This window comes from Seriola dumerili, unplaced genomic scaffold (genome assembly GCF_002260705.1).
Source record: "Seriola dumerili isolate Sdu_G_001 unplaced genomic scaffold, Sdu_1.0 BDQW01000052.1, whole genome shotgun sequence".
In the NCBI taxonomy this organism is placed as follows: domain Eukaryota; kingdom Metazoa; phylum Chordata; class Actinopteri; order Carangiformes; family Carangidae; genus Seriola; species Seriola dumerili.
In genome coordinates, this window is record NW_019174307.1 from 17,571,698 (window position 1) to 17,587,402 (window position 15,705).

A 15,705-nucleotide genomic window follows, 5' to 3' on the forward strand; every position below is an offset into this window, starting at 1 on the left:
TCATTATTATTATTACTAGTAGTAGTAGTAGTTGGCACTTGCAGTTTGCACTCTTCCTGTAACAGGTATACAATTGGTGGCTCCGTCGACGTTATTACGTCATCGCGTATGCGTCATCACGTTGGTCGTCGTAGCAAGTTGTTCTCACTGTCAGTTTCCTACTTGTGCGGGTAAGTGGTATACTGCAAATCTTCGGTAATTTAACTTTAAAGACCATGAAACCTGTTTTTTTTTATGCCTGTGCTTATTCAGCCGTGTCATTTTGAAAGGGCGTAACCTGGCTATGACCAAACGCTACAGTAACGTTTTGTTAACTTACAGTTTACGGGAGCTTTTTGTTTAAGTTACAGAACCTAAAATCCAGAAAACAAACCAAGATAGCTGATATCAACTGATGTAGCTAACATCAAGTTAGCATTAGCAGAGCAGCAGAGTAGTTAACTACGCATGTCGAGTACTATGCAGGCACACATTGCACACATATTGGAATAACTAAAAATATAACTTTGTTATCATGGCTTACTTGATGCATCTAACACTAGTGGAGGTGTTGACATCAGCCCAGTTTCCTCTTGGATTGCATGTATGAGAAATATGGGCCTAGGGCTGCAACTGATGATTCTTTTCATTTTAGATTAATCAGTTAATCTTAGTTCAATCAAATGTCAGACAGTTGTTAAAAAATGTCCATTGCAATTTCCTATAGCCCAAATGGACTCTTTTATATTGCTTACTTTGTACCTAAAGGTATTGCATTAACAGTGAGTAAATCATGGAAAAGCAGCAAATCCTCACACTGAATAAGTTCTAATGTGTAAATATTTAGCATTTTTACTTGTATATGTGATTTAAATGATAAATCTGTAATTCTATTTGTTGTTGTTTTGTTTGACTAATCGCCTAATAGTTATAGGTCTATCCTCAGTGACAGTGCATAACTGAACAGCTGCAGTCGAGTCTCTGACCTAAACTAGGCCAGATCTGTAATGTTTAACTCTGTTCATCACCTAAAGGGCAGTTAGACGAGAGGGCCACCATGGTGCTGAACCCTGTCATTTCCAAGCTCTCTGGTAAACTGGTCGTGCTGGCAAGTGCTTCTCCAAGGAGACTGGAGATTCTCCGCAATGCGGTATGTTTCCCTTTGGTTAAACTCATAGCAGCTGCATGTATGTCACAGCTGCTTTCTTTGAAAACATAAAATTGTACATATTGAATTGAGCTGGGAAAGGTTTCTCTCTTGTGGCTCATGACTCTGAATGATTTCAGAGAATGGCATTCTCTTTTTTTGTTCTTTTACTATCTGTAAAAAAAAAAAGTGAAAAGTATTTCCGTACAGTAAATATTTCAAATTAAAACAAGTGTTTTCATAACACATGGTAAAAAAAAGAAAAGAAAAAATAATGTTTAAACTCACTGCACCTACCCATTATACATATAAGTAGCAATGTATGGTGCTAGCTCTAAGGTTAAGAAAACCTGGGCTGAATGATTAAAGGTTTGGATTTCTTTTTTGTTTTCTTATGTGATAACAATTATGTCAGTCTTAATGAAAATAATGATACATTTTGCTCCTCTCCATGTCAGGGCTTACGCTTTGAGGTGGTACCGTCCTGGTTTAAAGAAACTCTTGACAAGGGACTTTTCAAAGCACCTCATGAGTATGCAGTTGAGACAGCCAAACAGAAAGCCCTGGAGGTGGCCAGGAGGATGCCCTTTGTGAGTTAAGCTACATTTATATGACAGCATACAGATTATTTTTTCTGCTGAATTATGTATTCATAATATATTGTGTCTTAATTTGCTTTAGAAACACTTGAAAACTCCAGACATAGTAATTGGAGCAGACACTATTGTGGTAAGTGTAAGAAGGTATCACAGCACTTTATCTGTTTAATGTCTGTGATATAAGTTTATTGTTTTTTGTTTTTTTTCATTTCTAAAGACTGTGGATGGCATGATTCTAGAGAAGCCAGTGGACAAACATGATGCTTACAGAATGCTGTCAAGGTCGGTGTCCTTTACTTAGTTTATGTCTGAATTAACATGAGAAACTGAAAAATGTTCTTTACAATTTCTCACTTCTATCTTTTACTTCTTCTTCCAGCTTGAGTGGTAAAGAGCACAGTGTCTTCACTGGTGTAGCTATTGTCCTCTGTCATGAGAAAGAAAGTGAGTTACAACTGACTTACTGTTATACAGTTTATTTTCTTCTTCTGTGTCCTTATGTATGTAATGGTTCTATTGGTGAGAAAATTTCATTTCTGAACTTCCCTGACCTGCAGATGAAGAAGTGGATTACCAGCTGATTGACTTCTACGAAGAAACAAAGGTGAAGTTTGCTGATCTCTCAGAAGATATGCTGTGGGAGTATATCAATAGTGGTGAACCCATGTGAGTATGAACGTTTGAACTCTTACGTATGTAATAGCTATTGATTTCACGTAGTGTGTAGTAACCTCACCACGTATTCAATCATTGAAGGCCATTTGACTGGATGTTCATGAACCTGTTGCTTTTTGGACTTTGATGCCTGAGTTTTGTTCCTGTTGTGTTTGCCTTGTCCTATTTGACAGGAATTTTGTCAGCAAGAAATAAAATCTTGACACAGGTCAGCGAGAGTGTATAGTTTAATTTGTTCTGCAACTGAGGGACATAGTATTAGACATATAATTTATATATATAATATACATATAATTTATATATATAATATATATATTATATATATATAACACATGTATAACATATGTATAACACATACACATACACATATAATATAATATAATTTTGAGTTAATGTGTTGCTGTGTCAGTGAAATGTGTTTCTGTGTGTGTTAGGGACAAGGCTGGCGGTTATGGTATCCAGGCTCTTGGGGGCATGCTGGTGGAGTACGTCCATGGAGACTTCCTCAATGTTGTGGGTTTCCCCCTCAACCACTTCTGCAAACAGCTGGACCTTATTTACAACCACTGTGCTTCCTCCTCTGACCAGGAAAGTGCTTCTGTCCATGTGAGCCACAACGGCACTCACACCACCTCAATAACCACTCAGCCCCCACCCAACCTGCCAGCTCAGTCCAGCCACATTCCCAGTTCTTCAGCCAAACACAGCTCCTCACCCGGCCCCAGGCCTAACAGCCCATCCGCCACTCAAACACACCCCACCAATGACAGCCCTTCATTCAGTCCTGTCCATAAGGTTAGTATTTCTCACACTATGAGCACAATCCATTACCTTTTTTATTATTATTTACAAGAAACAATCTTCCTATAGGTGAAAAGGAAAGGCAGTGAAAGTGAAGCGGGTGAGAGTTCTTGGATGTTGGTCAACAGCTTGTCTAAACATACAGAAAACAGAGCAGCTGAGCTCCGAGACTCTGAGAATGCAACATTACCGCTGATCCCCAGCAGAGGGCAGGCGATTGAGCTCAATGTGACAGAGCACGAGGACAGTGAACTTAAAAATCAGGACTTGCAACAAATCACAGCGCTAATGGACGGATTCAAAGCCTCAAAGGTAATTGTATATAAATTGTGTCTTACATTTAAGATCTATGTGAAGAGTTTTTCATTGTGAAATATTAACTTTTAACTTTTGTTTTGTAGTAGTTAACTCCCAGAGGATGTAATGAAGTGTTTAGCTCATCTTAAAGGAGGAGTTGAACATCTAAGGAAATAGATTTATTCTTTTCCTTGCCGAGAGTTAGATGATTGATACCACTCTCATATCTGTCTATTGAATATGAAGCTGCAACCAGGAGACCGTTAGCTTAACTTAGCATAAAGACTGGAAACAAAGGGAAACAGCTAGCCTGGCTCTGCAAAGGAAAAACTAACCTGCTTATAAGCATCTCTAAATCTCACAAATTGATGTATTATATTGTGTTTGTTTAATCCATACAAAATACATGGTGCAAAACAACAAGATGTGGTTTTACAAGGGAAGGGGGATGGTGCTGCTGCACTATTTGTTGTTCAGGTGTCATGACTTCCTGTAGTCTGTGCTGGTTGCCTGGCAGTTGTAAGGCCTTAGGTGACCACAAGGATATGAAATAAACAAATCTAATGTGTTAAATAGTGAGATATTTTAGAGTTGCTGGTTCATGTTCATCAGACAGAGTGGTCCTCTCATCTAATTCTCAAGGCAAAAATAATAAATAAGCATATTTTGCAAAAAGTTGGACTATTCCTTTAACTATTCCTTATTTGATGTGCACTATTATGGAACTGTAGTAGAATACAGGAGATTGTTTTTGTTTTAATGAACAGAAATAAAAAAAAAAAAAAAGTTGCCATTTTTGATCTGACAGCACAAATTTGTTTTATATCACATCATCTCCACACAAATAAAATTTTCCGTCTGTATCCATTCTACCTTGTTCCAGGCACTGTTCACTGCATCTGAGTTGTGTGTGTTTGACCTGCTACATAGCAGACCACGGCTGGATGCAGCACAGGTGGCCCAGGAGATCAAAGCCTCTGTGAAGGGGACTGAATGCCTGTTGGAGGCTTGTGTGTCTCTGGGGCTGTTGAAGAGCAAAGAGAGAAGTTAGTCAGCACTCAGTCTGTTGATAATTGCATGATAACCACTTTTTCTTATCTTAAAGTGATTGAAACATGTAATATTCAACTTCTCACATGTTTAATGGTGTCTTCACTCCCAGCGCTCCAAAAGCCTGTGTATGAGAACACAGATCTGGCGATGCGTTTTTTGCGGTCAGATGCGCCTTTTTCCCTGCACGGATACATCCAGCATTGTAACAACACAATATGGCCTCTTTTCTCCCACCTTGAGAGTGCTGTGCGGGAGGGTACCAACCAGCATGAGAAGGCCTTTGGCAAGATATCTAAGGATGTGTTTCAGGTGATTATCAAGTTTAGGCTCAGGTTTATATAATGCAGTTGAAATCAAGTTAAAAATGTTTCACAGGTGCAATTTTCTATTCGTCTCTGTCATATGTCTCTTTTTAAAGGATGCGTACTACAACAGTCAAGAAGTGAAACTGAGATTCATGAATGCCATGCACAGCATTGCCAAAGTTACAGGAAAAGCTGTGGCAACAGCCTTTGACCTTTCCAGATATAAAACGGCCTGTGACCTCGGAGGTAAGCAGAAAGTGTAAGAGGTTAAAATTGGGTGCTTGAATAATAAACCAATTCTTCTCATCGTTTTTTTTTTTTTTTTTTTTCTTCTTCTTCCTCCTCAAGGATGCACTGGTGCCATGGCCTATGAGTTTACTAAAGCCCATCCTGGGTTGTCTGTGACAGTTTTTGACCTACCCGCTGTTGTTGAGATGAGTGAGCATTTCCATCCACTGCAAAAAGACAACAGGGTGTCATTTGTAGCAGGTCAGTTTGTTTATTAGCACAAAGACAACTATCTTAACTGTTTAATGGTTAAACATGGACTGTAATTAACTTATTTTTTTGTTCTGAGAGTGAGAGAGAGTGACTCTCACTCTGTGACCAAAACTTGTGACTTTTTCTTGGCTTTATGAACAGGAGACTTCTTTAAAGACGAGTTGCCCAAAGCAGACTTGTACATCCTGGCGAGAATTCTTCATGACTGGCCTGATGAGAAGGTGCATATTTTGCTGAGGAAAATCGCAGATGCATGCACACCAGGTAAAAAAGTCTTTACATCTTTTTGATTACATGTGTTGACCTATCAGTCCATGCTAACATAGAATGACGTTTTCAGTCATGTGTCAGTGAAACTTGAGAGCAGTTTTCCATTTCTACAGCAAGAGTGGTTCCTTATTTTACTTACTACTAGTTCCCATATTCTGGTAAGATGATACATAAAATTAGCTGCTGTTTAATTTGGTTTCAGGCAGGCACTTGTGGGACTTGGTTGAGAACCGCTGCTGTAGCCTGTTATTGTCAGTGTTCAACTGACGTAAAAGCTGAAAATGATAGCACATTTGTGAAATGTAAAACAACACTTTATAAGAAGCTGGTAAATTCAAAGCCAAACTACAATGCTAAAAAACATGATGGTACTTTTGTTTTCTCCTTATTCTCCTTGAGAATTATTCTTTGCCTAAAGAAATGAAATGCAAGGTGATAAGGGGATACAAAACCACCACTGTTGCTCTCTAAAGTTGTACATCTGCATACATATCACGCACTTGCACCATGCTGCCAGGCTGTGGACTCCTGATAAGTGAGATCTTCCTGGATGAAGACAGAGGGGCCCCGAGTCGTGGGCTGCTGCAGGCCCTCAGCATGAGCGAGGGGAAACAGAGGAGCGCGACAGAATACAGCCTGCTTTTGAAGAGCCACGGTTTCATCGCAGCACATGTCAGACACACAGACAACTTCCTGGATGCTATGCTTTGCATCAAAGTGTGACTGAAATCATTCTGAACAACACTATGCAAAAGGTCTTGTAGTATACTGTATTCTGTAGGTAACTTTTGCCAAGATCAATGTTTTTATGAAGAAGCATGAGTCTGTAAAGCAGCCTCTCTGGATCAGTAATAGTCTTTTTGTGTTTTGTAAAGATTCATTAAATGAAAAAACCTCTTTATCTTTGAGGTTTTGAACACTAAACAAAGTATATTATTGTGTATGTGTTATTAGCTATTTTATAATTTTCAAAGTCTTGAACAGTCTCTTATGTTGGACCTTAGGATGTGCAGTGCTCATAGCTGAGACCATGTTGGCTGGACAGACGCCCTACTCTGCTCTGCAGTCTCTGAACATGCTTGCCCAGACTGAGGGACAGGAGAGAACAGAGAGCAAGTACGCAAACATGCTGAGCAAACATGGATTTGGGAACACGCACGTGGTTCACACTAAGAACTTTTTAGATGCTTTTATTGCTATTAAAATGTAGCAAGTGAATCATGCTCACAAATACCCATGCTTTAGTTCATTTTGTTACAGTACAAGATCTTTTTTCAGTTTTAGTTGTTTGATCAGTGGTGGAAAAATATTAACTCTTTCAATAAAGTATTTTCATGATTTAAAAAGAAGAACGCGATTATGAATTAAAATCCTGCCTTCAAGTTTTTATTTAAAGCACATGAGTATCAACAAAATGTATTTCAGTACACTTTCAAGATCTCATACAGAATAGTCCCTTTCATAGTGTTTTTAAGTTATACATGTGTTATTGGGTTATTACTACAGATTCATAAGGATGTAAGGAGCAGTTAAATGTATCTATATAATTTCATCTATTTTATATAACTGGAAGTTTAATATATAATAATCATATTAAATAAGTTTTTAAGTGAAGTTTTGTTTGTTGTGTAGTTCTCCAACAGAAGTAAGAATGTGAACTGAATTGATAAGTCACCCATGAAAGCTACTGTAGATGAGCAGCTGCTGCAGTAATTATGTCTACCAAGTGTTTATGCAGCACAGTAGATCAACAGTGGAACAATGAAAAAGCTGCATAACAAGTATTTTCACATCACCTATTTGAGCCTGGTGCTTATCTGGTGCGATGCAATGAAAAACAATGCCAAGGCTATTTAAAAACAACTGGAACTTTAGCGATATCCTGCTTGTGGTACAGCTGCTGGCTGAACCTCCGTTGTACGTTGATCTAAGTATAACTTCAGGCAACTGTGCATTTGAAATACTACAGTTTGTTTGTCAGCACTACAACAACAGGCTCACTGTGATACTTGGTAAAATCAGACAGGGGCTTGCCTTCTGTAGTCTCCCTGTGATTTAGACGGCCTATTGTCTGTCCTTACCCTGATCACCTTTAGGTCCAGCATGCCAGCTAACAGAGTTCATAAGCAGCACAGGGGCATCTTTAAAGAGCAAGCAGATGCTTCTGGTGTAGGAACAATGTCGATTTTATTCACATACTTCATCACCCAGGCACTCAGCGTTGTTTTTTGGGAAGTTCAGATCCTCTTAGAGTAAGGGGATAACCCCACAATATTGTGTCACTGCTTTTCTTGTAACTTTACCTCTGGTGTTGCTGCTAGAGTTGAATCAGTGGATTCCCACAACCCACTGAATTTGGAGTCATCATTTATGTGAAGGCCTACTTTGGCACCAATAACACATTTAAAGTTAGAAGAGCATTCCTTGAATGTCAGTATTAGATTAATGATAAAACTGCCACCAGATGGGCGATTTGCTATGTAGATAGTCAGACCTAGCTAACGCATTAGAAACCAAGTTGTCTGGCATTGTTTAGTATGTAGATTGCTCATTTTTAAAAACACCCACGCTGTGGTCAGCTGGATGACGGCTGTTGCTGGAGTGTGTGCATCCTGTGCCTCAAACACTCTGAACTGCCATATTAGGATGATGCAATGTGGACGCAATGGGGCTAAGATGATTAAAGAAAAACTAACATTGAAGTAGTGTTATCATCTAAATAGGATGTCATTTTGCCCCCGGTGGACATGACTTCATGTTTACTCCAACTTTAGAGAAGGCTGGGGGAAGATTGCCAGTGATGAGGCCTTTTTTCATGAGGGCCGCGTCAAGCAAACCCTGAGGCGTGGGTGGAGCCTTCTCCTTGATCTTGTATGATGGGCATTTTTCACTGATGACCCTCATTCTCCAACTGTAACAAACTGGTACAACACCCATAACCACACATGTAATATTAAAGCTCCAACCTCCTCCTTATTGCCCCATTTGGTCTGTTTGACCATATCTCCCCTTTTTTCCAAAGCTGCAGACAGTTGACAGCTGCTTACAGTACATGCAGCTCACCTCCTAAGTGATATTTGATATTCTGGACACGAAACCCAAATATTTATTTTGCAGTTGAAAGCCTTGCACAGCGGTTTCTTGCTATGTCAGTAAATCTCCTCAAGATGGCACCACAAACCTGCATATCTGCCCAGAAAACTTGGCCAGACGCAGAGTTCCTGTTTTGTTTAACTGTCTAATTCTTTCCAGTGGCAGCAGCTTGTGTGCTGTAGAGATTTAAACGTTTGAGCACTGAGTTAGAGTGAGCCATCAAAATTCAGCTTTACGTGGCCTGGGTTAGTAATTAATTTGTACTTCATGTGTATGGTTGGGTGATTTAGTCTCTTAATGCAAGAGAAGCATGACACCACCCTTTAATACCTCTTGGATTTCAGTTTGGAAGCAGCAGGTAAAGCAGCCAAACAGCTGATGGGAACATGGGAATATCTCCGGCCAGGATAAATAGCTGTTATTCTTTGTGACACTGAAAGTGTATCCGGATTACTCTTCATTTTGGATCCCTCTCTAAGTATTTTCCTAGAGGGGTAATAAGGGTGGTCATGTTATTCATGGCCATTTTCTTGTCAGTCTGGGCTGAGGCTCTGTGCGACATCTAACTGATTTCCATTACTCACATTTTATTTTTTCAATGGGGTGAGACAGAGGAGGGTTATTCTCAAGTTCAAATATGACAGTGAGTGTAAATCACATAAGGTTTGTGTTATTGTGGACACACACTGAATGCATCAAAACTCCATACATTGCAGTACTTTCCTGCCACACACTGGTTGTGAAAGCCTGCACTGATTCAATACTTCATACACATTGCATTACCCATCAGCTCTTTTTAAAGACAGCTAAGTGACACCAAATGGTTTTGTCAGGCCTGGAAGCAGAGACGAGCGTCACAAATCAAATGGCAAGAATGTATGCTCCCTTAAAACATGATGAAGCGTTTCCATGAAAGGATTTGCATATCCTTTCACTTCCAGTGTCCCAGCTGCACCCGCTCACCCTCAAAATGCCTCGACTTTTGTGTACGAACATCAACAGCAAAGACTCTCCGAGGCTTTCTAATGAAAACCATTCAAGTCAATCAAGTTTACCAGAGACCAAAGGCCAGTGTAATTTGGGAAAATTGCTGAAACTCCAAAGTAATCTTCTGTAATGTGATCTTGCCTATTGAACACTGGCTGTACTGTACGTGTCGGATAAGAGCTCAGTCATTTTCTTCAAATGCAGTCTTGACAAGCAGCATGGATAGCCACCTGCAAGTAATCATCATTCTAGTGTTAAGTGCTTTGATATTAAAATGACTGATTTAAGACCATTTGCTGCTAGTAGATAGCGATTTGAAAACACTTCCATATGTTGATAGGGAGGATAAGCTGAGTTTGTGAACCGGGAGAAGGGCATGTTGTGTTTACTGTTGTGGAAAAGCCAGTGAAAGCACACCATGGTTTAGCCATGACTTCAGTTTTCAGATGAGAAAGCAGCCTACACTTTAAACTAGAATGATGAAATCAAAGCCAGTTAAATAATAATGAGTGCAAAGCTTCATAAGATTTAGAATGTTAATTGTTTTGTAATGGGAACATGTACTTCAGTGAAATGTCATGCATTTTCCAGGATGACCACTTGGGGGCAACGTTGACTAAAGAAATCATCATTGCACAAGCTGATTTTTATCAAGTTTTATTGTTTGTTGATACTTTTATCAAAGTGACAGGAGAAGACAGACAATTTCACTGCTGAGTTATTTGAAATTTTGCAAATATCCATGTCAAACTTTTAGTGTTATCTTAGTTGAAAAATAAATAGTATCGCTGTTTATACCAAAAGCCTCTTTGTGACTTTGGGAAGGATACACAGAATCCAAATGGTTGCATGCAGAATAACAAACACTCTCTAATCAGTCAGTTTTCTGAATTGCCTCTCAAAACTGAACTCATGCTTGGGCACCTGTTTCAAAGAACAGGCTTGTTTATCAAAGTCCTCCTCTGTCAACAAACAGAATAAGCGCGATGATGGCTGGCTCCTCAACCCACATCTGATTTCAGCAAATGTGCAATTGTTCAAAGTGAGTTGTGCTTCATTGATTTGTTTCAAGGCAGAGGAAAAATAACCTCAGGGCTTCTACCAGTTAGAAATAACAATGGAGTCCTTCTCTGCTGTTTGTAGTTTTTTTTTCTTTCTTTTTTGGCCTGACATCAGTAGTTGAACATGGGAGGGATTTTCACTGCAGATTTAACTGCTGGTTGGGACTGTATAAGAAAGTACTTAAAGTCAGGGACTCTATTTATAATTTAATAATAATATAAAATTTAATATCACAGAGATGTACAGGGGTTTTTAATTGATTTCAGGTTTTCAAGGTTTTTTTATTTGTGACATAGCCTACACAATGTTTTCCCACTGTGCTCCCCTCCCATCTATATCTCTTTTTCTCTTTAGTGCCTCATTGATTTAAACCTTTTTTGATTTGTGGACTTTAGATGATTTAAAGTAATAGTTTGGCACTTAAGGAACTTCACTTATTTGCCTTTTTCTTTCTGAGAGCTTTAAGAGAAAGTCTTTACCACTCCGGTGTCTGCACAATAAGTATGGAGCTGGAGCAAGGAAGGCGATTAGCTTAGCTTAGCTTGGTACAAAGGAAAACAGCAACTTGTAGTTTTACAGCTTGTTATGTGTCGTGCTTGATGTTTACATTTCTGTTAATGTAGCTATGTATAATACAAACAAGATATAACATGCTAATTAGTTAGCTTCAGAGGATGGTGTAATTTTGAACTTTAGATAGAGCCGGGCTGTTTCACCTTTCCACCTTAAGCTAAGCTAATCACCATCTCAATACAGATACGAAAGTGGTAATCATCTTCCTGTGTAACTTCTGGCGAGGAAGCAGACATGAATATTTCCTGTCAAACTAGTGCTTTAAAAATGGTGGGCTATAGAAATAAGTGTTTGGACTGTGTTATTTATCTGATCACTCATAATTCTCAACTTTTATCCCTACTAGACCCCGCCTTACATGAGCATCAGCACTGTAATAGTGAACCCAGCACCTTTGAGCTCAGAATCAGAGCCCATTTGGCACCTGCTAAAAGCCAACATGAGTCTCATTAACATATGGAAATATTTGTTGCGGTCAAATACGAGAGTCTGTTTCCCCTTCCTGTCTCCATGTGATGTGTGAGGTGTCACTCAGAGATACAGTAGGGGAGGAGACTCTATGTGCTGAAATGGTTGGTGACAGGGCTTTCATCCGACCCACTGAGGGCTCTTTGTTGTTATTTTGGGATCTCTCATGGGTGCAGTCTGAGAGAGCAGCAGACAGACTGGGTCTCATCACTGCACACACACACACACACATACCTGCAGATATGCACATGCACACACTGACACACACACCTGCATATACAAAAAAAAAAGAGTAATGACATGCTCACTGCCATGTCAGTCAAATTAGCTGGTTTTCTGGAGGTAAGGGAAGTCATTCATTCTCATCAATTAAAAAATAAGGAGAATATTTCAAAAGGATTTGTTCCACTTGTTCTAACATAATTTGTATGGAGATTCCACCAGAGAAAGAACAAAACAGCAGAAATATTAGACATGATATAACAAAAATACTCCTCACAAGTCAAAATTGGGAGATAAGTCAACACTCTGACCTAGTATCAGATATTCTTTTACTTAGTAAGTGAAACTTATCATGAGCATTTTTATTTTCATTATGTGTAACTTTTAATCTTTTTTTTTTTTTCTATTCCTGGTGGAACTAGGCTTCCATACATCTGAGCTTCATTTTTGTATCCTTTGCAGTTGTGAAATTCTTTGATTTAGAGACTTAAGTGAATACTGAAACATGTTCTTATGTTGCTTAGATGTGAATAATTTTATTGAGTGCAAGTTAAACTCCTTTTCTTCTGTGACATCAAATGTGACTCAGGCCTCAGACTCAGTTAAAGGCTCAGTTCATCCAAATAACCAGCACTATATTTGTTTATTATTGTTGTTTATTTATTTATTTAACGGGGACTATACAGATACACTGTGTTACCTACAGATACGAAGTCCAACACATGTCCATGTCGCTGCTTAGACTTTTAAATCCAAGTGAAAGGTTATCCTTAGTGGCATCCAGTCACTTTAGATTTTTATTTTTTTTTAAATCAATTTGTTTTTTCTTAATCTGCCAATGTTTTGAGATATCTTGATAATCAACAGGCCTAATTGTGAACAGTTTCCATTGTAACTATTTTATGTAATTACAATGAATTAAGCATTAGCCAGAGTAACAAGAATGTAATTTCTGGAAAGGCCCATTGCTCTCCTTTCCAGTTTGTTTCTTTTTTTCATTTTTTTTCATAGTGTTTCATTGGTGCATTTTCTTAAATTTGTGGTGCATAAAAACAAAATTATCTGCATGGCTAGACACCACTAGGATAAGTGACCAATTATGTATTTTGTAATTTAGGTGAACTGACCCTTTAAAAAACATTCTAGTACGTGCCAGTGTTGCTTCAGCGTTCTTCATTTGAAAATTACACCACGTGAATGAAAATGAAAGTCTCCAGTTAACAGCGTTAGTCTATTTGATTTCACATTCAAACAGCAACTGCGATCATAACCTCTGACAGTGTAAGATGCAAAACAAATGTTTAGCCTATCAATGGTGTGTGCCGATAAGATATTTATGGGGTTGACAAAGTTGTCTTTGTGTCTGTCTTGTTGTCTGTTATCACGAGTTGAAGGTGCTTCTGCAGTGGCCTCTGACACAGATCACAGGCAGCTGCTGTTTAAAACAAGTGAGAAGATATATTCCTCTCACTGTGCGATGTTGACCCTTGCTCTTAACCCCCTCCAGCAGCAGTTCATCCTCCAAACAATAACAATCAATTCCCTCCACATCTGACAGAGCCGAAGAACAACTTATAAATGATATGCATCTCCTGCTGGTCCCATGGCAACCGCCTTGACTTTATTGTTGCGTTTCTTTGATCCCGCCAAGCTTTGATTCATTTCTCTTTCACCCTTTTAGCTAAACATATCATGTGAATTTGGAGCTTTGTTCCTGACAGGCCCCGTCTTACCTCGCTCTCTCCACAGGCTCCTGACGCCTCCCAGAGGAGCCGCGGAGGAGGAGAGGAATTCCACTGGATTCAAAGACTTCTCCGGATTTCTTTTGACTCTTCCGTCTGCCTTGCCTTCCCCTGCTCTTCATGTTGACCTGTTCCTCGTGATCCCCTGCCAAACCATCTTCCTGGCCCTGGGGGACTGTGCCTGTATGTGCACAGCCATACACATTACATGGGTGCGTGGAGGTGTTACGGACTTCTATTCAAGGCAAGTTCCAGTCGCAGGTTCCTCTGCACGTCCAGGCCTTTGATTCAGTGATTGAGGAGAATGAACTTGGCCTGATTCATTGGGTGTTTTTCATCAATGGGCGGTTTGGGGTTGTTGACAAAGCTGTAGATAAGTTGCCAGGTTCCTAACAAACTGCAGCCTTGTGTGTATTCTTATAGATTCCACTGAGGAATTCATTGCAGGCAGTTTGACATGATTTTAAGACTCGTCTTCAAAAGAGTGGGACATTATATCCAAAGGACTTTCACCAAATGAGAACGTAATGAAAAATGAAAAGTGTATGTTTTCTCAGTACCATCTGGTTTCAATCATGGCAATATCCTAAACATGACCAGTTTCTTGAATCAGCTACCCTCCGCTTGCCTCCCAGACGTAAGGCACTCATTATTCTAGTCAGGCCTCTCCGACAGCTACACAAAGTCTAACATTTTCACCAGTAAAGCCCAAGTAGAAGTCAGCTTCTCTCTCATTCACTTCATAATCACTTTGCGATAACTGTTTTAACTATTATATGTAGTTCATAATGGCCCAACTTTTTTATTTTAGGTCATAATTTATCGCTAAAGAAAGTCTTCCTTTAAGTGTTGATCAACACTGTTAGAAAAAGGTTAAAGTATTTTATAAGTTTTTGCAGCTCACTTCAAATCATACATCTTACTGTTAGACTCACTCATCATACAAAAAACTGCGCTTAATACAGCTGTTAAGATCATTAATCCCAGAATATTGAGCATCTACCTGAAGTCTGGACAGTCGTAATGTAGGTGGTGTGGTGTCTGTGCTGTATATTCAAAGTTATGCTTTTGTTTGTCAGAGCAAAGTTTCGCAGGGTTGAGCTGATTTGTCTGCTTGTGCATGTGCTTGCATATCTTCGTATTGACAAGCAGTGGACATCAGGGAGGAGACGTGTCAGTTAAAGGCATTAAACACATGCAACACGACCTCCAGTCTCCATCCCATTTAAAGGAAATATAGCAGCTAAAACATCAATATATCATTTTATTAATTTAATTATGTGGCATAATAACCATGAACAAATTAAACTGCTGTATGGTCTATATGACAGCCTTCCTTTGTCTCATGCCAGATGTACTATTAAATCAGCACCACATTTCCTATAAACTTCACTGCTAACTACTGCAAAGAGGGTGTTGTCACTTGTTAGACGCTTTAAGGAACAGTTCTGGCTCCTCAGGCCAGGCCTTATTTTGTTGCAGCTACCATCGTGACAGCTTATTGTGTTCAATATTTAGTTCGCTTATTGCACCATAGAGCTTTACTGTGTGTAGCTCCAGTCTAAACCTATTTAAATACATCCTTTCATAAAGCCCTTCTCCTGTGACCAATGATAAAAAGCCTCACTCTCTGATACAGCAGGTACAGATGAGATGGCAGCTTTTCTAAGTTAGAGTAGGTGTTATATTAGGAAACATTCCTGCACAACTTGCCTAAGGGTTTTCACTAATTAAATAATGAATTATTAACTCAGGCTGGAGGTGGGCGGAGCTGTGTTGGGAATTCTGTTAAAAACTCATCAAACTACATGCACCAATAAGAGAGATTAAGGTGTGAATCGTCCCGCCCAGACAGGTGCAGCAAAGCTAACTGGAGAATGAGGGAGATGTCAGTCGAGCAATTAAGCGAAACAGCTCGGTCGTGTCTCAAC

At 39.3% G+C, this 15,705-nt stretch overlaps 1 protein-coding gene across 4 annotated transcripts; it reads left to right on the plus strand.

Annotated features, from left to right (window-relative positions):
- The first annotated feature begins 125 nt into the window (after positions 1 to 125).
- Positions 126 to 7,194, plus strand: asmtl (acetylserotonin O-methyltransferase like). Of its 4 annotated transcripts, XM_022741167.1 has the most exons (16): positions 176 to 195; positions 1,014 to 1,129; positions 1,585 to 1,716; positions 1,808 to 1,855; positions 1,943 to 2,007; positions 2,105 to 2,169; positions 2,283 to 2,391; positions 2,835 to 3,195; positions 3,271 to 3,513; positions 4,382 to 4,544; positions 4,661 to 4,860; positions 4,970 to 5,102; positions 5,205 to 5,345; positions 5,499 to 5,621; positions 6,145 to 6,382; positions 6,632 to 6,721. In XM_022741167.1, exons 2-15 carry the CDS (start codon positions 1,037 to 1,039, stop codon positions 6,348 to 6,350), a joined length of 2,082 nt encoding a protein of 693 aa, XP_022596888.1. In that variant the 5' UTR covers positions 176 to 195; positions 1,014 to 1,036; the 3' UTR covers positions 6,351 to 6,382; positions 6,632 to 6,721. The 4 variants fall into 4 exon arrangements, with proteins under 4 accessions (XP_022596886.1, XP_022596888.1, XP_022596887.1 ...); XM_022741165.1 differs by lacking the exon at positions 176 to 195 and adding an exon at positions 126 to 170 and having other exon boundaries at positions 6,145 to 6,725; XM_022741166.1 differs by lacking the exon at positions 6,145 to 6,382 and having other exon boundaries at positions 6,632 to 7,194.
- The last annotated feature ends 8,511 nt before the right edge of the window (positions 7,195 to 15,705 follow it).

Coding starts and splice junctions, on each gene's coding strand:
- asmtl (XM_022741165.1), top strand. CDS start 1,037: ATGGTGCTGAACCCTGTCATTTCCAAGCTCTCTGGTAAACTGGTCGTG. Junction 3,196..3,270: donor CATTCAGTCCTGTCCATAAG/GTTAGTATTTCT, acceptor ATCTTCCTATAG/GTGAAAAGGAAAGGCAGTGA. Junction 4,861..4,969: donor TATCTAAGGATGTGTTTCAG/GTGATTATCAAG, acceptor CTCTTTTTAAAG/GATGCGTACTACAACAGTCA.